Here is a 24,970-nt window from a genome sequence, read left to right on the forward strand (position 1 = left end):
AACATAGAAAATAGGTGCAGGAGTAGGCCATTCGGCCCTTCGAGCCAGCACTGATCATCCAAAATCAGTGCCCAGTTCCTGCTTTCTCCCCATATTCCTTGATTCCGTTAGCAATAAGAATTTTTCCAAATGGCAGACATTGAAACCTAGGTATTCTAACCTTCTGTGATGATATCAACCAGTGAGCATGAGATACGCCATAGATATAGAAACCAATATTGCTTTCTTATATTCCCTTGTTACATGTTTAATGTTTACGTATTTTCAACACATGTTCTCCAACTTAAGAATATCACAGGCCATCAGAAAGATCTCTATCCTCTGTGAATAATTAGCACACATTATATACCTATAAAATACCTAAAAGCTTGCCTCTGAGTCGCCATTTTCTTATTTTTCCCACCAAAACAACATTTCTCTCCTCAAACCCCTGTGTATCTGTAATTTTACTCCAACCTTGTTCCACTTTTAATCGCATTCAGGGTATTCATTGTTTTAGTTTTACATCAACTTTTCTAACTGTCCTTTGCAATCATGTGTGATTCTATAGCAAGCAGAAGGAGCTACCTGTCTCCCTTTAAACTGACCTATGACTGAGTGTGTAGTCAGAAGATCGATCCTTTTGGGCAAGTGAGCGCCAGGAAGTAAGAAGTAATAAGCTTCTCCTAAAGGCACAATGCTTCTTTTTCCCTTTATGTTAATTCTCATTGCCAATTATAATGTATCATAAGGTGGATCATGGGTACCACTGGACTGCAGATATGTTTTACTGATAGTTACAAGACAAAGGAGTCTTGGACAGTTTATTCCAATTCTAATAGCAAATAACCCCTTATATGCACACGTATTGACATTGACATTCTCTGAACATCTGACATATTTATATAACTATATACAAACACCATTATGCTCTTCCCACCATTCTAAAAATCACCCATTCACTGCTGCTCTCTGCTTTCTGAAATGGGGTCAACTTTCTACCCACATTGCTACTGCCTCTTTTTATTCTGTGGTCTACACTATTATTTCTGTTGAAAGTCCATTCACGTCACATTTCCCTTATCAATCCTCTCTGTTATCTCATCAAGTAAAACCATCATTTTATTTAAAGATAATCTGCGTTTAATAAATTCATACTAGCTTTCTGTTAAGTATATTTGTCCAAATCACTAGGTGCTTCAAATTAGCTCTGAAACATTTCACCAAACTGACTAGCTTGTTATTACAGGGCTTAACTTTACAATTTTTTCTGCATAGATTAAAAATTAAGTAATATTAATTTATACATCTTAAATGAAAAGAAATGTATCCACCCAGTGTTATGAACCTATGGAACTGTTTGCACCATTCTAACGTGGATGATTAATCAATGTATATTGTCATAGCTGAATAGAATAGATTTAGGTGTATTTAGAATGATGGAGACTGGAGTTATTGAGACATTTACATTACAGAGACAAAGAATGCTCTTGCTGATATCTTCCAGCTACAACTGCAATTTCAATGGTTCAATTGTTCTTTCTTGTCACGTGTACAGAGGTACAGTGAAATTTGATTTACCAGTCATACAAAAAAAAGCAACGAGATACATAACTACATAAAGATTAAACATAGACTTAAACAGCCACCACAGCAGCATATGCTGTGCACCTTGGGGATTCCCATAAGAGGAGACCCACAGCCATCAGTTCAATGTCCGGGCTAGACACGCTCCTTCACCGTGATGTGACCAGACTTGTACCGACCGCTGTCACTCTCTCTGCAGTCCCTACCTGCCTAAACAGTCAGAAAGCCGTCCACACTCTTACTAGATTCCAGGATGTCCTCATGGAGCGATATCCCCACAAACACTGAGATCACTGCACTCATGGCACTCCCTCCGTGTCCACACCAGTGTAGGCAGCACGTCCATCTTCTTTTTTCCTGGAACAAGCATTTGGTGTCCATATGCCATACCTAGCTTCATCTTTTTAATTTTTTTAATGGGGTAGTTCTCCCGACATCGCCACTAAGACCTGTATCTATCATTCATCCTTAAATCACTTGAAAAGGTAGTCTTGAGTTGTCTTCCTAAAGTGTAAGATAAGGCATTCCCATGGAGCTTTAAGAATTCTAGTATTTAAAATCACCAATGAGAAAGAATATGCTTCTAAATCAAGATGGTGTTTCTTCGAGGTGAACTTGCTGGTATTTTCATGTACTCAAAGCCCTTCCTTTCAGTGGTAGATGGTTTGCTGCTTTAATAGTCCAGGTGAGTGACTGCAGTTCATTTTGTAAATGCAGCAGTGCCACAGGGAATTAATGTTTACAGCAGATGGGATATAATGAAGCGGGCTGCTTTATCCTGGATGGTGTTGAGTTTCTCAAGTGTTGTTCAAGCTGCACTCACTCAGGCAAGTCGACAATTTTCCATCACAGTCTTGTGTTTTTGTTTGTATTAGGAAGGTGAATCAGTCGTTGTTGCTCTTATGGTGGTAATACTTATTGGTCCTAATCTGGACTCTGGAATGATGATTGGCGGGGTGGGTTGGGGGGAGTTCTTGGCAAAGATAATGCCATTAAAGATCAAAGGAAGGGAATTAAACCATTAAGATGGGGATTGACTGTCATATCATCATATGTCTGATGTTGTTTGTGTCTCTTTTATTAGTTGAGAAGTTGTGCACAAAATTGTGCAAACACAAGCATACATCCTCACTTCTGACCTGGAAGGAAGGTCATTGAAGAAACAGCAAATGATGGTTGGGCCGAGGGCACTGCCCCCAAAAAGCCTACACTAATGTCCTGAGGCTGGGATAATTATTTTTCTTATTGGCTCCAAGCATCAGAGGTTCCTTGATGTCAAACACTGGCTTAATGTCAAGGGCAGTCACTCTCCATTCACCTCTGGAATCCAAGTCAGTTTGTTCTTGGTTACTTAAATTAAGGGACGTGCAACTGTAAGGTTATGTTTGTGGAGTAGGGAAGAAAAGTAGAAAGTAAGAGCTTGAAATAAAACAAACAAAATCACAATTGTGTTTTACATACTTTTCAGGATGACACAAAGTATGATTTGTAGTCACTATTGTACCATTAGAAATATCAGCCAATGTGTGTATAGTTTGCTCTCACAAATAACAAGATGATAACATATGTTGCCAGCAGCTTGTACAGCTATAGGGGGGTTTGCACGGCAGTCGGATTACGATCCGTGACCCATACTGTTGTCACGCAACGCCAACTGGAGTACACGCGATGAACGGCAGGTAAGCACTTACCATTGTTTCCAGCGTAGCGGGCCCGTTAAAAACCGCCAAAATGGTCAATTTTTATGTAAATAATTATGGAAATCGGGGTAAGCGTGGGAGACATTTATCCTACCAGAATTCCAAAAGTGAGGAGAAATGACAGTAGAGAGAAGCGAAAGCTGAAGGGACAACAACAGCTAAAGTGGTTGGCAAATATTGGCCGTGCAAATATCAAGATTGAAATTTTTGCAATTATCACATTTGCTCACTGCATCTCATCAACAGTGAGGCATTATTTGAGATTTTTCTCGATTCCTTTGGTATCTAAAGTTTCAGAAGTGATAAATCTGGCTATAAAATGTTAAAATCGCTCATGGTTCTGAAGTGGGTTTTTACATGCAAAAAGAAAATGCTTCTGAAGAAAAATTTGTAATTAAAAAAAATCTCAAACCATACGTGGGTTTTGAATTACATTTTACTCAGATACAAGCCAAGGAATGGCATAATTATTAGCTGTTAATTGGACATAATCAACCTCAGCAAATTGACAATATCTTTGAAAGGGAGTGGGTGTTTAAGCTGTCAGGACATTTTATTATTTGCCAAAATATACATCTCAATACATAATGATAGAAAACTTACTTATCCACACACCACTCGTAAGTCTGGAGATGTTTTTAATTTTAAATTTAGCTTCAGAAGCATTTTCTCTTTGCATATAAAACGCACTTCAGAACCATGGGCAATTTTAAAATTTTACAGCCAGATTTATCACTTCTGAAACTTTTTAGATACCAAAGTAATCAAGAAAAAACACAAATAATACCTTACTGTTGCTGAAATGCAGTGAGCAAATGGGATAATTGCCAATATTTTATATCTTGATATCTGCAAGGCCAATGTTCGTCAACCATTTTAGCTGTTGTCGCTTCAGCTCTTGCTTCTCTCTACCACCATTTCTCCTCACCTTTGGAAGTAGGATAAATGTCTCTCACACTTACCCCGATTTCTACAATTATTTACAGCGCAAAAAAATGACAATTTTGGCGGTTTTTAACGGGTAAGAAAGTGCGCGTTTCGTGTATTAACAGTATATGCCGGAAGCTGCCATGTACTACACGTGGATTGAGCAGCTCCGTACCTCACCCTCTTTGACCCGATGACCTTACGTGCAACCCCCCCTATTGAGAATGTGACATCAGGAGGAAGTGGGTTGGAAGATCTCAGCGGGTCAGGCAGCATCTACGAAGGAAAATGGACAGACAACTTTCGGGTCGGGGACCTTCTTCAGTCAGTCTTTTTATGCAAGTTTCCAGCATCTGCAGTTTTTTATGCCCAGATGTTACTGTTGCCGCCTGTGACTATATTCCCATCTAGTCCCACCAGAGAGATGGAAGCACAACCATCTTAACACTCGAGCAACGTGCCAGCAGGCTGCAGTGCACGTGGAACCAAGAGCGGAACTCACTATCAAAACATGGAGGGGACGGGGGACACAATTTCTTGGCGGCCACGCGCGCATGCACACTCATGCACGAGGCTTCGGAGGCTCAATCCAGTGCTAAAAGCGGAGATTTTAAAATCGGGATCACAAAAACTTGGGGGGGGGGATGTCCACCACTTCTGAAAACATGGGGGGGGGGGACGTGTCCCCTCTGCCCCCCCCCCCCCCCCCGGGTTTTCCGCCCCTGCATGGAACGGTATCTTTAGCACATCCAGTGAAGCGAGCATGTAGCTCAGTCATACAGCATGGAAACAGGCTCTTCAGCCCAACTTGCCCAATACTGACCAACATGTCCTTTCTACACCAGTCCCACCTGCCTGTGTTGGCCCATAATCCCTCCAAACCAGTCCTATCCATGTACTGAAGAAATGAAATGAAATGATTCAATTTATTGACAACCGAAACGTCGCGCACAGAAGGGTCTCGGCCCGAAACGTCGCCCATTCCTTTTCTCCAGAGATGCTGCCTGTCCCGCTGTTACTCCAGCTTTTTGTGTCTTCCTTCGATTTAAACCAGCACCTGCAGTTCTTTCCTACACCATGTCTGTACCTGTCTAAATGTTTCTTAAATGTTGTTATCTTATAGTCCCTGCCTCAACTACCTTCCCCCATGCAGCTCGTTGATTAATTACACTGCCGAAGCCAGGGGCAAGAGAAGAGGGGATGAGCTGAGCGGGGGGGGGGGCGGGGAAGTATCTTTGCTGCAACCCGGGTGTCCAGGGACCACGTGCACGCGCGCTGTCCACGACCAAGCGGCTCGTGCACGAGACGCCAGTGCCGCGTGCTCGTGCACGAGCATTGTTTGGCCTGGCCAAGCGAGCGTGCGCGCGCCCCGGGCCTGGAAGATGGCGCAGCTGCTGGAGAAGTTGCCGCCCGGCGACTGTCCCAGGGTAAGTCTGTCTCTGTCAGTGGCGGCCGCGGGTCCCGCTCCACCAGCTCGGACTGGGGATCACCTGGAGCCCGAGGCTGCAGACTTGCTGGGCGGCGCAGTGTCTGCAGGAAGCGCAGGCCTCGGTCTATTGGCCCTTCCTTCACCTGGTTCTGATCTTAAAGCAGTTTTATGGAGCTCTCTGCAGCATGAAACTAAGGGCGTGAAAGAAAGTTTGCTCAGTGTTGGAAGGGTCTCGACCCGAAACGTCACCTATTCCTTCTCTCCAGAGATGCTGCATGTCTGTCCCGCTGAGTTAGTTACTCCGGCACTTTGTGTCTAACTTAGTTATTAAAAGTCACCCCTTTTAAATCCAAACTGCCAACGATAACTTGTTCAAGTGTTCACGGTGGTCCGTAGGGATTGTGTTGTGAAGTCATTTGTTCATGACATATAAAAACGATTGGGATAAACATTTAGATGGGTTGGTTCGTAAGTTTGCAGATGATACCAAGATTGGTTGAGTTGCGGGCAACGAGTCAAAGTGTATAGTATATTGAACAGTTACTGATATCGGCGGAGAAATGGCAGATAGAATTTACTCAGAGCAGGTGTGAAATGTTACGCTTTTGGGAGGTTGAATGGATGGGGAAAGTCTACAGTTAATGGCAAGACCTTTAATAGCATTGATACATAGAGGGACCTTGGGGACCAACTGCATAACTCCTTGAAAGTGGCAACACAAGTAGACGGAATGGTAAAGAAGGCTTATGGTATGGTTATCTTCATCAGTCATTGAGTGTAAAAGTCAAGAAGTCATTTTTATAAAAAATTAATTGGGCAGCATTTGGAGCATTGTGTGCCGTTCTGGTCACCACATTACAGGAAAGATATGGAGGCTTTGGAGAGGGTGCTGGATACTGCCTGGATTAGATGTAAAATGATTATAGAATTATATAGCCACATGACATTTGCACCTCCCATGTGCCTGTTGCGCAAGAACAGTCATCGAGCGGCCCGCGCAACCAGCCTTCCAACCAGCGCGAGTGTGCGCGTGCGATAATAGACAACAGGTGCATTCGGCCCTTGGAGCCAGCACCGCCATTCAATGTGATCATGGTTGATCATCCCCAATCAGTACCCCGTGCCGTGCATGGCAGGTTACAGATCCTGCAGGTACTGTCAGCTCGTTTGGAGCTCAGCATCCCCACCTCCCCCTTCCCCCTTAGCTTCTGCAATAGTTAATCAACTAGCTACAGTTGCTAGATGTGCTGAGGTACAGTTCCATGTGCACTGCATCCTGCTGACACCCTGCTTGAGTGCTGGTAAGATGGTTGTGCTTCCATCTTTCTTGTGGGACTAGATGGGAATCTAATCACAGACCTGATAATGAGAGGCATCGGCAGGGTACACGATCAAAACTTGCCCAGCGTGGAAATGGCAAATACTGGAGTTCATAGGGAAAGTTTAAAAGGAGATGTGCAGGGCAAGTTTTTTTTCCCCCCTACAGAGATTGGTAAGTGCTTGGAAAGTGACTGCAGAGGTGATGGTGGAGGCCACTCAAATAGTGCCATTTAAGCGACTTTTATAACATTAGGGAAATTTGGTTGTTGGTCTTTTAAAATGTTTCTCTTAACGTCCAAATTCAGGAACAGCTACTTTCCTACCACCATCAGGCTATTAAACACGCCAACAAATAAGCTCTGAAATGCAACAGACTATTATTATTGCACTATATTTGTTATTTATGGAGTATGTGTGCATGTGTATACACACACTGAACTTTTTTTTCTTCTCCTGTTATGTACTATGTTTAAATATTCTGTTGTGTTGCAGCCAGTAAGAATTTCATTGTCCTATCTGGGACATATGACAATAAAACACTCTTGACTCTCTCAATTTTCAATCCTTGAGGTCCTCATCAAAAAACCTGATCAAATTCATGAGACATGATGTTCCATGCACAGTCATACTAACTATCCCTAATATTTCCAAATAAATCCTATCTGACAGAATCCCCTTCCAACAACATTTCGATGATTGATGTAAAGCTCACCGGCCTGTAGTTTACTGGCATCCTTGCTTTCCATCTTAAATAAAGGTCCATTCTCCAGACTTCCCAAACCTTACCTGTGGCTACCAAAGACACAAAAATTGGGAAGGGCAAGTGAATGAAGTGTTTGTGGAGGAGCCAGTGGATAAGGCCAACAATGAGGATATGAGAGAACTTCGCGCTCAAGTTGATTGGAGCAGGTTGTTTGAGGGGAAAGAAACATCAACCAAGTGGGATGTTTTTAAAAGTGTGCTGACAAGAGCTCAGGATATGCACAGCCCTGTTACAGTGAAAGGCAAAGCAGGCAAATGTAAGGAAGCTTGGCTGATGATTGAAAGTGAGGCATTAATCAGGAATAAGAAGGAAACATGGGACAGGTATAGGCAGCTGGGGTCAAGTGTATCCCTGGATGAGTTTTGGGATTTAAGGAGCAAAGTAAGAAATGAATTGGGTAGGAGAGAGCTCTGGCATTAAGGACAATCCCAAGATTATAAATTATAAATACATAATGGGGGAAATGGTAACTATAGAGAGAGTGGGACTCCATAGGAGTCAAAGCAGTCAATAATGTGTGAAGCCACAGGAGCCGGGCAAGGTCCTCAATGAGTATTTTTCCGCTGCATTTACCAAGGAGAAAATCAGGAGGACGGAGGAACTAGGGGCAGTCAATGGAAGTGTCCTGAGAGCAGTCAGTGTTTTGGTTGAAGAGGTGCTGAAGGTACTATCGTGTATGAAGGTGGACAAATCGCAAGGGCCTGATCAGATATATCCGAGGACATTGTGAGATACCTGAGAGGAAATTGTGGAGGCCCTGGTTGAAAGTTTTCACTCCTCTTTAAATACATTAAATACATATATTTACTGTGTTACACTATGTTATTCATTTGGACGAGGGGATTGAAGGCTTTGTGGCAAAGTTTGCAGATATGAAAATAGATGGAAGGGCAGGTAGTGTAGAGAAAGCAGGGACTCTGCAGAAGGACTTGGACAGGTTGGGAGAGTGGGCAGAGAAGTGGCAGATGGGATATAGTGTAGCTAAGTATGGTCATGCATTTTGGTAGTAGGAATAATGGCATAGACTACTTTCTAAATGTGGAGAGAATACAGAAATCGGAGGTGCAAAGGGACTTGGGAGAGCTGGTGCAGGATTCCCAAAAAGTTAATCTACAAGTCGAATTGGTAGTTTATTTCAAGAGGGCTTGTATACAAAAAAAGGGATGTCATGCTAAGGCTCAATAAGGCGCTGGTCAGGCCGCATTTGGAATATTGTGAGCAAATTTGGGTACCATATCTGAGGAATGATGTGCTGGCTGTGGAGAGGATCTAGCGGAGGTTTACAAGAATGATCCCAGGAATGAGTAGGTTAACCTATGATGAGCGTTTGGCGACACTGGGCCTGTTCTCGCTGGAGTTCAGAAGAATGAGGGGGGACCTCATTGAAACATACAGAATAGTGAAAGGCTTGGATGGAGTGGATGTGGAGAGGATGTTTCCACTAGTGGGAGATTCTAGGACTAGAGGTCATAGCCTCAGAATTAAAGGATGTTCTTTTAGGAAGGAGATGAGGAGAAATTTCTTTAGTCAGAGGGTGGTGAATCTGTCTAATTCTTTCCCACAGGAGGCCGTGAAGGCAGTCAGTGGATATGTTTAAGGCAGAGATACATGGATTCTTGATTAGTACTGGTGTCAGAGGTTATGGGGAGAAGGCAGGAGAATGGGGTTAGGAGGGAGAGATAGATCAGCCATGGCAGAGTAGACTTGATGGGTTGAATGGCCTAATTCTACTCCTATCACATGACCTTATGATAGGAGAGATGCTAGAAGCCTGGAGGGTGGCAAGTGGTGCCTTTATTCAAGAAAGACAGCAGCGAAAATGCTGGGAACTATAAGCCAGTAAGCTTCACATCTGTAGTTGGAAAGTCATTAGAGAGTATTCTGAAGGATGGGATATACAGGCATTTAGACTACAAGGGCTGATTAGGGATAATCGGCATGGATTTGTATGTGGGAGGTCGTGTCTCACAAAACTGATTGCTTTTGAAGATGTGACCAAAAAGGTCGATGAGGGCAGAGCTGTAGATGTATTCAGCAAAGCATTCAACAAAGTCCCGCATGGTCGGTTGCTCTGGAAGGTTAGATCGCATGGGTTCCAAGGAGAGAACCAGAGGACATAGGTATAAGGTGAAGGGGAAAAGATTAATAGGAATCTGAGGGGTACCTTTTTCACACAAAGGTTGGTGGGGGAATGGAACAAGCTGCCAGATGAGGTAGTTGAGGCAGGGACTATACCAACATTTAAGAAAAAGTTAGACAGGTACATGGATAGGACAGGTTTGAAGCGATATGGGCCAAATGCGGACAGGTGGGACTGGTGCAACTGCGACATGTTGGCCGGTGTGGGCAAGTTGGGCTGCAGGGCCTGTTTCCACACTGTGTCACTATGACTATGCTAAGGATCTAGCAATTTCCTTACAAATCCTCTCCAAATACCATAGGTGCAGGAGGAGGCCTTTCGGCCCTTCGAGCCAGCACCACCATTCATTGTGATCATCCACAACCAGTACCCCGTTCCTGCCTTCTCCCCATACCCCTTGATTCCGCTATCCCCTGGAGCTCTATCTAACTCTCTTTTAAATTCATTCAGTGAATTGGCCTCCACTGCCTTCTGTGGCAGAGAATTCCACAAATTCACAACTCTCTGGGTGAAAAAGTTTTTTCTCATCTCAGTTTTAAATGGCCTCCCTTTTATTCTTAGACTGTGGCCCCTGGTTCTGAACTCCCCCAACATTGGGAATTTTTTTCCTGCATCTAGCTTGTCCAGTCCTTTTATAATTTTATATGTTTCTATAAGATCCACTGTTATCCTTCCAAATTCCAGTGAATACCAGCCCAGTCTTTCCCATCTCTCCTCATATGACAGTCCTGAGGATTAACCTTGTGAACCTAGGCTGCACTCCTTCAATAGCAAGGATGTCCTTCCTCAAATTAGGAGACCAAAACTGCACACAATACTCCATATGTGGTCTCACCAGGGCCCTGTACAACTGCAGAAGATCTCTTTACTCCTATGCTCAAATCCTCTCGTTGTTATACCTGCATGTTTACTTTCAGTGACTGGTGTACAAGGACACCCAGGTCTTGTTGCAATTCCCTTTTTCCTAATCTGACACCATTGAGATAATAATCTGCCTCCGTGTTTTGCCACCAACGTGGATAACCTCACATTTATCCACATTATACTGCATCTGCCCACTCACTCAACCTGTCCAGATCACCCTGCAGCCTCCTAGCATCCTCTTCACAGTTTACACTGCCACCCAGCATTGTGTCATCTGCAAATTTGCTAGTGTTACTTTGAGTTCCATCATCTAAATCATTAATATATATTGTATATAGTTGCGGCTCCAGCACCAAGCCTTGCGGCACTCCACTCGCCACTGAGTGGCCTGCCATTCTGACCGGAATGGTACCATTCGGCGCCTCCGTTTCGGGGTGTTAGGGTCAGGGTTAGGGTTAGAGTTCTGATGAGTACAGATATTATAAACCGAGGTGCCGAAACAGTGGCGCCAAAACGGCAACGCCGAAAAGCACCCGACCCATTCTGACAGGGACCTGTTTATTCCTACTCTTTGTTTCCTGTTTGCCAACCAATTCTTTATCCATGTCAATACCCTACCCCCAATACCATGTGCTCGAATTTTGCCCACTAATCTCCGGTGTGGGACCTTATCAAAGGCTTTCTGAAAATCCAGATACACTACATCCACTGGCTCTCCTTTATCCATTTTACTTGTCACATCCTCAAAAAATTCCAGAAGATTAGTCGAGCAGGATTGGACCAATCCCTTTACTGCCATCCAAATGCTGACTTGGACCAATCCTTTTACTGCCATCCAAATTTGCCGTTATTACTTCTGTAATAATTGACTCCAGCATCTTCCCCACCACTGATGTCAGGCTAACTGGTCTATAATTCCCCGTTTTCGCTCTCTTTCCTTTCTTGAAAAGTGGGGTAACATTAGCTATCCTCCAATCCACAGCTGATCCTGAATCTATAGAACATTGGAAAACGATCACCAATGCATCCACGATTTCTAGAGCCACCTCCTTGAGAACCCTGGGATGCAGACCATTGGACCCTGTCGATTTATCAGTCTTCAATCCCATCAGTCTATCCAATACTGCTTTCAATTCCTTTGTCTCCCTAGATCCTCTGTCCTCTAGTACATCTGGGAGATTGTTTGAGTCTTCCTTAGTGAAGACAGAACCAAAGTACCCATTCAACTCTTCTGCCATTTCCTTGTTCCTCATAATAATTTCACCTGCTTCTGCCTTCAAGGGACCCACATTTGTCATTACTAATCTTTTTCTCTGAACATACCTAAAGAAGCTTTTACTATCCTTCTTTCATGGCGAGCTTGCCTTCGTACTTAGGCAAAAATGCTGGAGAAACTCAGCGGGTGAGGCAGCATCTCTGAAGCAAAGGAATAGGTGACGTTTCGGGTCGAGACCCTCTTCAGACTGATGTGGGGGTGGGGCGGGAAGAAAGGAACAGGCGGAGACACTAGGCTGTTGCAGAGCTGGGCAGGAGAGGGGATGGAGGGCGAAAGAAACTACCTGGGGTGTAAACTGCCCAAGTGAAATATGAGGTGCTGCTCCTCCAATTTGCGGTGACACTCACCCTGGCAATGGAGGAGGCCCAGGACAGAAAAGTCGGATTCGGAGCGGGAGGTGGAGTTGGAAGTGCTGAGCCACTGAGTGCTGAGACCAGGTTGGTTATTGCAAACTGAGCGGAGGTGTTGGGCGAAACGATCGTCAAGCCTGTGCTTGGTCTTACCTTCGTACTTCATCTTTTCACCCCGTATTGCCCTTTTTGTTGCCTTCTGATGTCCTTTGAAAGTTTCCCAATCCTCTGGCTTCCCGCTATTCTTTGCTATGTTATACACCTTTTCTTTTAATTTTATACAGTCCTGAACTTCCCTTGTCAGCCACAGTTGCTTCTTATTCCCCTTAGAATCTTTCTTCCTCTTTGGAATGAAATGATCGTGCATCTTCTGGATTATGCCCAGAAATTCCTGCCATTGCTGTTCCACCGTCATTCCTGCAAGGATCCTTTTCCAGTCGATCTTGGCCAGATCCTCTCTCATGCCATCATCGTCCCCTTTGTTCAATTGCAACACTGACACTTCTGGTATAATCTTCTCCCTCTCAAGTTGCAGTTTAAAACTTGTCATATTATGGTCACTACCTCCCAGGGTTCCTTTACCTTGAGTTCCCTTATTAAATCTGGTTCATTAGACAACACTAAATCCAGAATTGTATTCTCTCTGGTAGGCTCCAATACAAGCTGCTCTAAGAATTCATCTCGGAGGCACTACAAACTCCATTTTCTTGGGGTCCAGAACCAACCTGATTTTCCCAGTCTACCTGCATATTGAAATCTCCCATAACCACCTTTGTTACATGCCAATTTTAACTCCTGCTGCAACTTGCACCCAAAATCCAGGCTACTGTTTGGGGGCCTGTAGATAACTTCCATTAGTGTCTTCTTACCTTTACAATTCCTCAATTCTATCCACAGCGACTCTCCATTGTCAGTCCCTATGTCACCCCTTGCAAGGGACTGAATTTAATCTCTCACCAACAGAGCTACCCCACATCCTCTGCCCTCTACCACGGCTCTGCCTGACGTCTGTTTATTCAGCTTTGCCTCAGCGCCATGTTTTGACTCACAGACCTGTCCGCCGCTCAGATTGCCACTGTCTTCTGTCCCAACAGCTTCCAAGAGGTACAACTCCTGGGGTCTCCTGTACTCCAAGCTTCCTTCCCTTCCTCACTGTCACCCACCTTCTCTCTTCCGGTAACTTCGGTGTAACGATCTCGCTGTAAGTTCCGTTTTCCCAAATGATCCTGAGGTCGTCCAGTTACCTCTCCAGTTCCCTGACACAGTTCTTCAGGAGCAGAACCTGGACACACTTTCCCTGACCAGTGTCCCTGACCTCCCACATCCTTCAAGCATCACACTGAATCAGCTTGCCTGTCATTTCTTCACCGCGTCTCACCCACTCCAACTTTTGGCGTAGTGTCCTCACCTTGTCCTCCTCGCCGACGACTCTCGAGCCAAAGACTTACACTTTTCTCACAAGGCTCTTCCCTCAACAAGGCAGCTCTCCTAGAGCAAACCTTGCTTATATTAGCTGATAAATTGGCTAATTCACTAATTAACTAATTAACTAACTCACTGCTTTTCTAATTCAATTCTTCAGCCGATACCCGCACTCCCTGCCGCTCCTCTGCCGACCTTGAAGGTATGACAGAGGACCTTGAATTGTATGAATATGGTACCGTGCTTTTTGCATTTAAAATGTTATATTTCCTTTTCTGCAGTTCATTCATAGAATAATTGATGGTATTTGTGGGCATGCACTTCCACGGTTTCGGGATTATGGAAATGTTTGGAGTCTTGTAGAATGGATGGAGGTACTGGAAGAGGCTACAGCATTTATAAAACATGCCTGCAGCAAACATTTGTCAGATGAAGAGGTTGGTGGTAAAACATTTTGAATATGAATAAAGTCTTAGCGGTAAATGTAAAAAAATCTATGCCTAATATTTCTGTAAAATGACACAAAGATTGATCAGTAATCTTATTTCGCTGTGAGAACATTGATTCACTATTTCGCCACTCACCATGTAAATCAGGTTCTATGCTTTCTGCTTATGTTGGCGAAGAACATAATTTTTAAAACAATGTGTCTTTGCTGGAAACACTGACAGGCATATATTGTTGAGAGGAAGAGTTGTTAATATTTTGTCTATTTGAATAAAATCTGGAAAAAATGTAAACAAAAACTGGAAAATGCGGCTCAACTCTGCCTGTTAACCTACCAGACCTGCCTAGGCTTACAGGAACGACTGCCCAGACCCACAGCCAGCGCGGAGAAGCAGCGCTAAATCCAGCTCAACTCTGCCTGTCTCGCCGGGTTAACCTACAGCCCTGCCTGGACTGACAGGACACCAGCCCGGAGCCGTGGAGTTAACCCTGCTTCTCCGCACTGTCTGTAAGCCTGGGCCGTCGTTCCCGTAAGTCCTGGCATGGTGGTAGGTTAACAGGCAGAGTTGAGCTGGATTTAGTGCTGCTTCTCTGCGCTGGCAGTGGGCCTGGGGGCGTCGCTCCCATCCAATTCACGACGTCTCTGGCCGCCCCCGGACGGACGGGGGCGACCAGTGGCGGTTCGGCAGCAATTGCAGCGCCGGAGACCCAGGATTGATCCTGGCTGCAGATGAGGCGCAGGTCTATGTCCATGGCTGCCGAGAGTTTTTATTGCTTGTGACCTTTGACAAATCCCATGATTCCTTGCATTATTTGGAATACCGAACTTGCTTATTCTCAGGATATCACTGCTATATCATCTCAGGGTGGGATCTAAGTCCCGTCCAGCTTCAGCAGTTTAATTATAGACTATCCCTCAATCAAGAGCTTGGAAATGAGAATGTTAAGAGTGTTCATGAGTGGTATACAGATTCAATTCACAATTCCTCAAATTATGAAACAATCCATTCAATTAGCACGACATGAATGATATTCAGGCTTGGGCTAAGTGGTGAGTAATGTTTATGACTATTTCTTACAAGACACTCTTAACCATGTTATTGATATTTTAAAATACTTCCGTAGCCAAGTCTCTCAACATCAGTATCCTGGGAAAATTATATTATTACTTTGACTAGGAACTGATTTGAATTGTTCAGCCAAATGGATCAAATGGTACAAAAAAAAGATCCAATCAGGTTGGTAGTTGGCTTTTTTTAATGGCAGCTAACGGCATCTGACTACACAAAATCTTCCCTTCACCTTGAAGCAGAAGTTAGGAGGGTTATGAAGTACTTTCTATTTGTTGACCCACCACGCTTTCGATCTTAGACTTTGTCTCTCAAACTTGCGATTTCTACTTTTGAGAAGTACAGCAGGTACATGAGAACATGTGCTGATTGGGAATACGTCATTTGTAATTTAAAAGCTGTTACAGACATGAGGGTGCAGTGACATTGACTGTGAACTCAATGTTCCAGGTTATTCAAAGTTCCAAATGAATAGTCAAAAAAGAAGAGGTACATTGGTGTTATAGATATTGGATTGGGTGGAAATAAGGCATAGCAGGTAAAAGTAAACAAACTCTCTTAAGCCTTCAAAGTGTTCCCTCATTGGAGATCAATGCGCTGGTGAGAAACTCTCGAAAGCATGTAAGAAGGGAACTGCAATTACAATGGGTGATTTCAATCTGAGTTTTGATTGGCAAATCCTGCTGGTGAAAGTTTCGTGAAAGGAATTTGTCGACTGCATCAGGGGTCGTTTCTGAGAGCGAGTATGTTACTCGATGTACTCTGGAACAAGTCATTTTAGATTATGTGAAGTGTAATTAAGTAGGATTGAAAGGAAATTTTGTTGTTAAGGAAATCTCTAAGGAATAATGATTGCAACATTGTAGAATTCTCGATATACTTTATGAGCGAACTCCTCATATTTAAAACCGGTGTCCTTAACTTAGATCCAGGCAAATGCAAAGGCATGAAGGAAGAGTTATCGAGATAGATTGGGAAAATAAGCTAAAGGAAAGGTCAGCGTATTTAGTTTAATTTAGAGATATAGTGCGGAAACAGGCCATTTGGCTCACCGTGCCCGCACCGACCAGCGATCCCCGCACACTAGCACTATCCTACACACTAGGGACAATTTATAATTACACCAAGCCAATTAACCTACAAACCTATACGTCTTTGGAGTGTGGGACGAGACCGGAGATCCCAGAGAAAACACACGTAGGTCACGGGAGAACGTACAAACTCCATACAGACAAGCATCCGTAGTCAGGATGTAACCTGGGTCTCTGGTGCTGTAAGGCAGCAACATTACCACTATGCCACCTTGCCACATCATTACACAACTATTTTACAATGTTCAGTATTAATATATACCAATCAAAAATTAGGACTCGATGAAAAAGATAAACCAACCATGGTTAACAAAGGAAATTACGAAAATACCAAATCAAAAACTGGAGCACATGTAGTGGCATGAGATTAATTTAGTTGTTAAGTTGTTAATTTAATTGTTAAGATGGCGGCGCTGCCTTAGCAGCTGCGGCTCGCCTGCAGACCGTCTGTTTTTTTCTTGTTTTTTTGTTCTTTTGTCCTGTTTTAGTTAATGTTTGGTTTATTAGGTTGTGTGTGGGGTGGGGGGGAGAAACATGTTTTTGTTCTCTACCTTCGGGGGGGATGCGACTTCTCTTGTTGTATCCCCCGTCTCCATCTCCGCCTGTGCCGAGGCCTAATAGTGGAGCAGCGGCCACCCGGCCTCAGAGCTGGGGCAGTGTTCCGGCGGCAACGGCCACCCGACCAGACCGCGGGCCCAATGGACGACATCGTCGGGAGTTCACAGTCACAGGTTGGTGACCTGTTCTCCGGAGCTCCCGCAACAACAGCTGCGTCCGCTGGACTGGAGGGTGGCAGCTTCGGCAGCTTCGACCACCCCGGGCCGCGGAGTTGAACCGGCCTGTTCGCAGAGCTCGGATTCAGCCGCGGGACTGACATTACTTACCATCGCCCGGCGGGGTCACAACATCTGAAGCCTGGATCGCCTCGGTGCAGAGGGAGAATAAGAAGGGAAGAGACAAAGACTTAAGACTTTTGCCTTCCATCACAGTGAGGAGGTGCCTGGTGAACTCACTGTGGTGGATGTTAATTTGTGTTTATTGTGTGTTTTTGTCATTTTTACTATATGTAGGACTGCAAGGCAACAAAATTCCGTTCAGACCGCAAGGTCTGAATGCCAATAAAGGCTACTTTGACTTTTTGACTTTGATAATATGGTAGACCAAAGCATGAGGTATTTTTGAGTAATCAGCAGCAGTTGGCTAGAAAAGCAATAAGTAGGGCTTCGCTGGAAATGTGGAACCCTGGAGAGTGAGACTGGATAATTAATAAGGGGATACAAGGGAATGACAGTTAATTAAAACCAATTCTTTGCAATAGTCTTCACAGAGAAAGACTCAAGGTTGATACACTATTTTGAAATAGGAGAGGAAAACCTGTAACAATTTGTATTGAAAAAAATAATAGAACTGAAGGCAGACAAATTGCCTGGACTTTGGCTTGCATCCAAGGATTTTAAAGGAAACTAGACCAAGTGTAGACTCATTGGGTCTGTTCCTCCAACGCCCGGTTGCGGTGAGGGGGGCGGCATGCGGCGTCACACGCACCCAGGCTAACTACCCCCCCCTTGATATATTAATATTATTAAGAGATGGAGGGGGGGTAGAGAGTGAGGGCAGAGAGAGAAGTGTGCCTGCGCGTTGAGAGCATCTGCTTTAATCGAGTGCGGGGGGTGGGGGGGGGGGGGGGGGGGGGGATTACCACGAGCAAGGGCATTGTGACGTCCGCAGCTGCCGTAACGGTTTGATTTATTTTTAAAACAGTCCGTTTTGTGAACAAGTTTATTAAAAATCGGGGGAAATAATTGATCAAATGTAGGGAGGAATCGATTTCCGAAATCGTAAATCGCCACCGAAATAGGTAAAAACCGCAGTGTATTTGTGTTTTCGAAAAAAATACGTTTCATAGGCAAAATGACACACACACACACACACACACACACACACACACACACACACACACACACACACACACACACACACACACACACACACACACACACACACACACACACACACACACACACACACACTTGTAAACTTTGGTTTGACGATTTTTTAAATTCAGAGTTTGGAAAGTTATCAGGATTGGAACAATGCTAATGTGACACTCTTGTTCATGAAGGGAAGGAGATAAAAAGTGGGAATCTATAGGTTGGTAGTCTGGTTATCTTAATGTCAGGCAGGAAGATGCTGGTCTAGCAACATCAATGGGGGAAATGCTGGTAATGATAAAACTAGGAAGAAGGACTATTGCAAAGCTGATGGAGTCATTGAACAAGGAAAAAATACCAGGTCACTGAAAAGCTTATTACAGTCAACCAAGACAATATCTTTGAAGGGCAATCACGTCTGAAAAAAGTGCACAAGATAAAAGATCGGAGTATTGGAAAAAGTGTGTCAACATGAATTGAAGACTGGTTATCCCATAGAAGAATGAATCTGTATAAGCCCATGTTTTCAGACTAGAAAGATGTGAATAGTAGAGTGTCCCGTGAGTCAGTCCCTGGCTTATTTATGATCTATATTGGACGTGTAGGTGGGGCAGAGTTAAGATATGCAAGTTTGCTGACGAACCTAAAATAAGTTTGTGTACATGCTGTGAAGATAATATTTGGATCCTGCAACAGGCTATGGATCAATTGGACAAAGATTTGGCAAATGGACTTTAATGTGTGGAAGCGTGAGTTCATGCATTTAGGCAGGAGAAGTCAGAAGAGAGGATATTATCAAAATGAGAGGTACTGCAAATCACAGGCCCACAGAGGGGTCTAGGCTTTCTTGTATGCAAATCACAAAATAAAGGTGGCAGGTGCAGCAAGTAGTCAAGAAAGCAAATGGTATTTGGCCTTTATTGCTTGTGTTTGGAGTTTAAAAATAGCAAAATATGTTACATTTGTACAGGTCTGCCGACTAACGACAATACCGCCAGCATGCTGGCTATCGAAGCTGAAGGGAGGAATGTGCACACATTCTCGTTGTCCGAGCACAACGTGAGCAAGGCTCTGACACTGTGTGCCTGGGTCCTGGACTTTCTCACCGCCAGGCCCCAGGTAGTCAAGATGGGAGGGAATACATCGAAGTCCCTCACCCTGAGCACAGGATCGCCCCAGGTTTGCGTCCTCAGCCCCCTATTGTACTCCCTGTACACACATGACTGTGTGGCTAGGTTCAGCTCCAATTCAATAATTAAGTTTGCTGATGACACTGTGGTGGGGGGCCTGATCTCAGACAATGATGAGAGGGCCTACCGGGAGGAGGTGGCTGATCTAGCACTCTGGTGCCAGGAGAACAGCCTCCTCTTGAACATCAAAAAAACGAAGGAGCTGATCATGGACTTTAGGAGGGCACATCATCCGAGGACGTACACTCCATTGAGTATAAATGGGGATCCTGTGGATAGGGTGAACTGTCTTAAATATCTGGGAGTCCACATCTCTGAGGATATGACATGGTCATCACACGCCTCAGCACTGGTGAGTAAGGCAAGCCAGCGCCTTTACCACCTCAGGCAATTGAGGAAATTCAGAGTGTCTCCGAGGATCCTCCAGTGCTTCTACGCAGCGGCGGTGGAAAGCATCTTGTCCGGGAACATTACCATCTGGTTCGGGAATTGCTCTGCCAAGGACAAGAAGGCTCTGCAGAGTGTAGTGCGTTCGGCCGAACGCACTATGGGAACTTCACTCACCCCCCTGCAGGAACTATACAACAGGAGGTGCAACTCCAGAGCAAACAAAATCATGAGAGACCTCTTCCACCCCTGCAACGGACTGTTCCAGCCGCTACGGTCAGGCAAACGCCTCCGTTGCCATGCAGTGAGAACGGAGAGGTTGAGAAGGAGTTTCTTCCCAGAGGCAATTCGGACTGTAAACGTCTTTCTCACCAGGGACTAACTGTACAGAACGTTTTTCCTTCTATTATTTATTATGTAAAATAATATGTGTGTTATGATTGTGTTTATAATTTGTTTGGTTGTTTTGTTGTTCCGCGAGCATTGCCACTTTCATTTCACTGCACATCTCGTATGTGTATGTGACAAATAAACTTGACTTGACTTGACACGGGTGAACACGAGGAAAGCTGCAGGCCTCGATGGCATCTCGGGGAGAGTACTTAAGTCTTGTGCTACGCAGCTAGCTCCGGTGCTCACTACAATATGCAACCTCTCCCTGGACAAGTCCGCGGACCCTGCCTGCTTCAAAAGATCCATAATTGTACCAGTACCTAAAAATGCCTCCCCAGTCTGTCTGAATGATTACCGTCCGGTGGCCCTCACCTCGGTAGTCATGAAATGCTTTGAGAGGCTGTTCAAGATATACATCTGCCTTGCAACATGGACCCGCTACAATTCGCATGCCGTCCGAACAGATCCATGGACGATGCGGTCTCCCAGCTCCTGCACACCACTCTCTCTCATCTTGACAGCCAGAAGGGGGACTATGTGAGGATACTGTTCATAGACTTCAGTTCAGCCTTCAACACGATAGTACCCACCAGACTGGCCGAGAAGCTGCTGGAATTGGGGCTCAACACCCCCCTGTGTGCCAGGGTCCTGGACTTTCTCACCACCAGGCCCCAGGTAGTCAAGATGGGAGGGAATACATCGAAGTCCCTCACCCTGAGCACAGGATCCCCACAGGGTTGTTTTGTTCTCAGCCCCCTACTGTACTCCCTGTACACACATGACTGTGTGGCTAGGTTCAGCTCCAACTCGATAATCAAGTTTGCTGATGACACTGTGGTGGTGGCCTTATCTCAGACAATGATGAGTAGGCCTACCGGGAGGCTGATCTGGCATTGTGGTGTCAGGACAACAGCCTCCTCTTGAATATCAAAAAAACTAAGGAGCTGATCGTGGACTTTAGGAAGGCACATCATCCGAGGACGTACACTCCATTGAGGATAAATGGGGATATTGTGGAAAGGGTGAGCTGTTTTAAATATCTGTGAGTCCACATCTCTGAGGATATGACATGGACATCACACGCTGCAGCACTCGTGAGTAAGGCAAGGCAGCGCCTTTACCACCTCAGGCAATTGAGGAAATTCAGAGTGTCTCTGAGGATCCTCCAGTGCTTCTACTCAGCGGCTGTGGAAAGCATTTTGTCTGGAAATATTACAATCTGGTTTGGGAACTAATCTTCCCAGGACAAGGAGGCTCTGCAGAGAGTAGTGCGTTCGGCCGAACGCACTATGGGAACTACACTCGCCCCCCTGCAGGAACTATACATCAGAAGGTGCAACTCCAGAGCCAACAAGATCATGGGAGACCCCTTCCACCCCAGTAATGGACTGTTCCAGCTGCTACAGTCAGGCAAACTCCTCCGTTGCCATGCTGTGAGAACTGAGAGGATGAGAAGGAGTTTCTTCCCAGAAGCCATTAGGACGGAAAACTCCTATCTCTCCAGGGACTAACCTTACGGTACCATTTTATTGTTGTGTGGTCTTTTTAAAATTGCTGTTTTTTTCCTTTTTCTTCCCTCCCACAAATATGTAATATGTGAATATGTGATCCTGTTCCATTCTGTTTGTAGTTTATTTGTTTGTTTTTTTGCACAATCCGTGAGCATTGCCACTTTTCATTTCACTGCACATCTCGTATGTGTATGTGATGAATAAACTTGAAGACTTGACTTGGTGTTAGTGAGGCTATACCTAGAACACTGTACAGTTTTGGTCACCTTTTTAGGAAAGGATGTACCAGCATTAGCAGTAACTCAGAAGGGATGCACTGGGCAGACATATGGGATGGGAGGGTTGTCCCTTCATGAATTACTAAAACTTTTAGACCTCCATTCTTTTTAATTTAGGCAAATGCATTGTAATCATATTGAAGCAGATAAGATCCTAATGGAACGGACATGGATAAATGTTGAGGATGATTCCATCAGTGCTAGAGCCTCAAGTGAAGGTACATGGTTCCAAATGACTGCTTCTTTATTTTGTAACTGAGTTGAGTAACTGCCTCTCGCAGAGAATGATGAATCTCTGGAGTTCTCTACCTTATATGTGGAGGTGTTTAAAGAGCAGGAAGATAAATATTTAGAAGATCACGAAATTGAGGGCTAAGTGGATCTGGCACTGAAGAGCGGTTGAGCAGAACAGCCATAATTATACTGAATAGTTAGACATGCTTGACTAGCCAGGTGATCTACTCTTTCCTTGTGTTTTTGTATTGCAGTTGGAGTTCAAAAATATTGCATGTTCCAAACACGGAGCTTAGCACTTTCTCAAGAACAATAAGGGTGGGACATGAATTCTGGGCTTGTCAGATACATTCCACAGAAGAATAAACCTCAATGCCTTTCAAAATTAAAATGCCTGCTAAGACTCCATGTTTGTAAAATTATAGACTGGAACCATTGATTAAATATCCAAATAAAGAATGTTGAAGTCAAAAACCTCACTTATTGAACGAGAGCACATTATTAATACTGTTATTGCGGACATGAGATGTTAACATTTTTATTGTGTTATAGATTGAGTACATGGAAGGTCAATGTTAGTAATTTCCTGGGCATTTCATTAACTGGAAAGATGGAATGTATGGATATATAACCAAGTACATTTCCAGCAGAGGAGGAACCTTTATCATCTTTGGTTTTTCTGTCTGGTCAATGTTGAAACAATTCAAAATCATTTCTGTTGGCTTTCTGCCATGACATAGTTTTGTGTTTCTAATCTATATTACTAAATCTCTGATTTTGACCGCTTAGGCCCACTGTGCTGCGATTTCCGACAGAAATCCATGACCTACGGCCGTCACTTTTGGCTACCTCACTCAGAGCCCCCCTCTGCCTAACGGGTGCGGAGGATTTTTCCCATTGGTGACAAATCAGAGAGATATTAATGTTTTTTAAAAAAAAATCACCATTCTCTGCTGCCCCTGCTGGAGGGAGAGGGAGGGACTATAAAACCAGGAAGTGGTGTGCCTCACTCAGTCTCTTCAAGATGGATCAAGCCAAGCTCTGAATAACACTGAACAAATGTCTACACAACTGTGAGTATCCTTAATGTGGTTTGAAAATGAAAATATGGTTTGTTTGAAGTAAAAAGGCACTACCTGCAAATGGTTGTTTGGGTGCTTTGGCTTGAAGTTGAAAGGCACTACTTACTGCAAATGGTGGCTTGGGTGCTTTGGCTTGAAGTTGAAAGGCACTACTTACTGCAAATGGTGGCTTGGGTGCTTTGGCTTGAAGTTGAAAGGCACTACATACTGCAAATGATGGCTTGGGAGCTTTTGTTTAAAGTTGAAAGGCACTACATACTGCAAATGATGGCTTGGGAGCTTTGGCTTGAAGTTAAAAATCACCATTCTCTCTGCTGCACCTGCTGGAGGGAGGGGGAGGGACTATAAAACCAGGAAGTGGTGTGCCTCATGGTTTCTGCAAGGTGGATGAAGCCAAGGGTCACGTCTCTATGAGCTCTGAATAACACTGAACAAATGTCTACACAACTGTGAGTACCCTTAATGTGGTTTGAAAATAAAAATATGGTTTGTTTGAAGTAAAAAGGCACAGCCTGCAAATGGTTGTTTGGGAGCTTTGGCTTGAAGTTGAAAGGCACTAGCTGCAAATTGTGGCCTGGATGCTTTGGCTTGGTTGAAAGGCACTACTTACTGCAAATGGTGGCTTGGGTGCTTTGGCTTGAAGTTGAAAGTCACGAATTACTGCAAATGGTGGTGGGTGATTTGGCTTGAAGTTGAAAGGCACAACTTACTACAAATGGTGGCTTGGGAGCTTTGGCTTGAAGTTGAAAGGCACTACTTACTGCAAATGGCGGCTTGGGTGATTTGGCTTGAAGTTAAAAGGCACTACTGCAAATGCACCTCCTGTTTGCACTGTATATTGATTTATAGATAAAACGCTACCACTTACGGCTGTGATTTTTGGCCATCTAACTCAGTCCCCCCTCCGCTGAGCAGGTGCAGAGAATTCTTCCCATCAATGAGAAATAAAAGTGTTATTAGTGTTTAAAAATGTTGAGAATCTCTCTCCTGTCAGTCACGCCCTGAAAGCTACACCTTTTCCAGTGGGAGGGGGAGGGGTTATAAAACTCGGAAGTGTGGGTGTGGCTCAGTCTCTGCATGATGGGGGAGGGAAAGGTCATGACTCTGTCTGAGCTGTGAATCAACTGAACACACTGAATGTCTACTGAACTGTGAGTTTGGTGTTTTGTGTGGTTTTATGGTAGTTTCACCCTGCATGAAATGGTATGAAGCTGCATTTGAATTTGGTGGCCTTGAATCCTGCTTGAAGTGGTATGAAATTGCACTGATTTCGGTGGCCTTGCACCCTGCTTGAAGTGGTTGGAAACTGCACTTGAATTCGGTGGCCTTGTACCCTGCTCATAGTGGTAAGAAACTGCACTTGAATTTGGTGGCCTTGCACCCTGCTTGAAATGGTAGGAACATGGATTTGAATTTGATGACCTTGCACCCTGCTTGAAATGGAATTTCAAGGAATAGTCATGAGTCAACTGCCAACCTACCAGCCGTGAGTGAGCTGCCCGAGATCAGGCTTGAGGGACTGAGCTGCCACCTCAAGAACCCATACCTGCACTCCAGAAAGCCCCCCCACTGGCCACCAATATTGGAATTGGTGGAGAG

The 24,970-nt window shown here is 44.4% G+C and overlaps 1 protein-coding gene across 1 annotated transcript in view; it reads left to right on the forward strand.

Moving 5' to 3' along the window:
• Positions 1–5,465: 5,465 nt before the first annotated feature.
• The window catches only part of commd8 (COMM domain containing 8), a 32,727-nt gene continuing 13,222 nt past the window's right edge, over positions 5,466–24,970 (forward strand). Inside the window, exons 1-2 of the mRNA XM_055636693.1 lie at positions 5,466–5,620; positions 14,039–14,194. Of these exons, the coding sequence (XP_055492668.1) occupies positions 5,576–5,620; positions 14,039–14,194 (201 nt within the window). The 5' untranslated portion in view covers positions 5,466–5,575. The remainder of the gene's footprint in view (positions 5,621–14,038; positions 14,195–24,970) is intronic.

The sequence above is a fragment of the Leucoraja erinacea genome, chromosome 1 (genome assembly GCF_028641065.1).
Source record: "Leucoraja erinacea ecotype New England chromosome 1, Leri_hhj_1, whole genome shotgun sequence".
Classification (NCBI taxonomy): Eukaryota; Metazoa; Chordata; class Chondrichthyes; order Rajiformes; family Rajidae; genus Leucoraja; species Leucoraja erinaceus.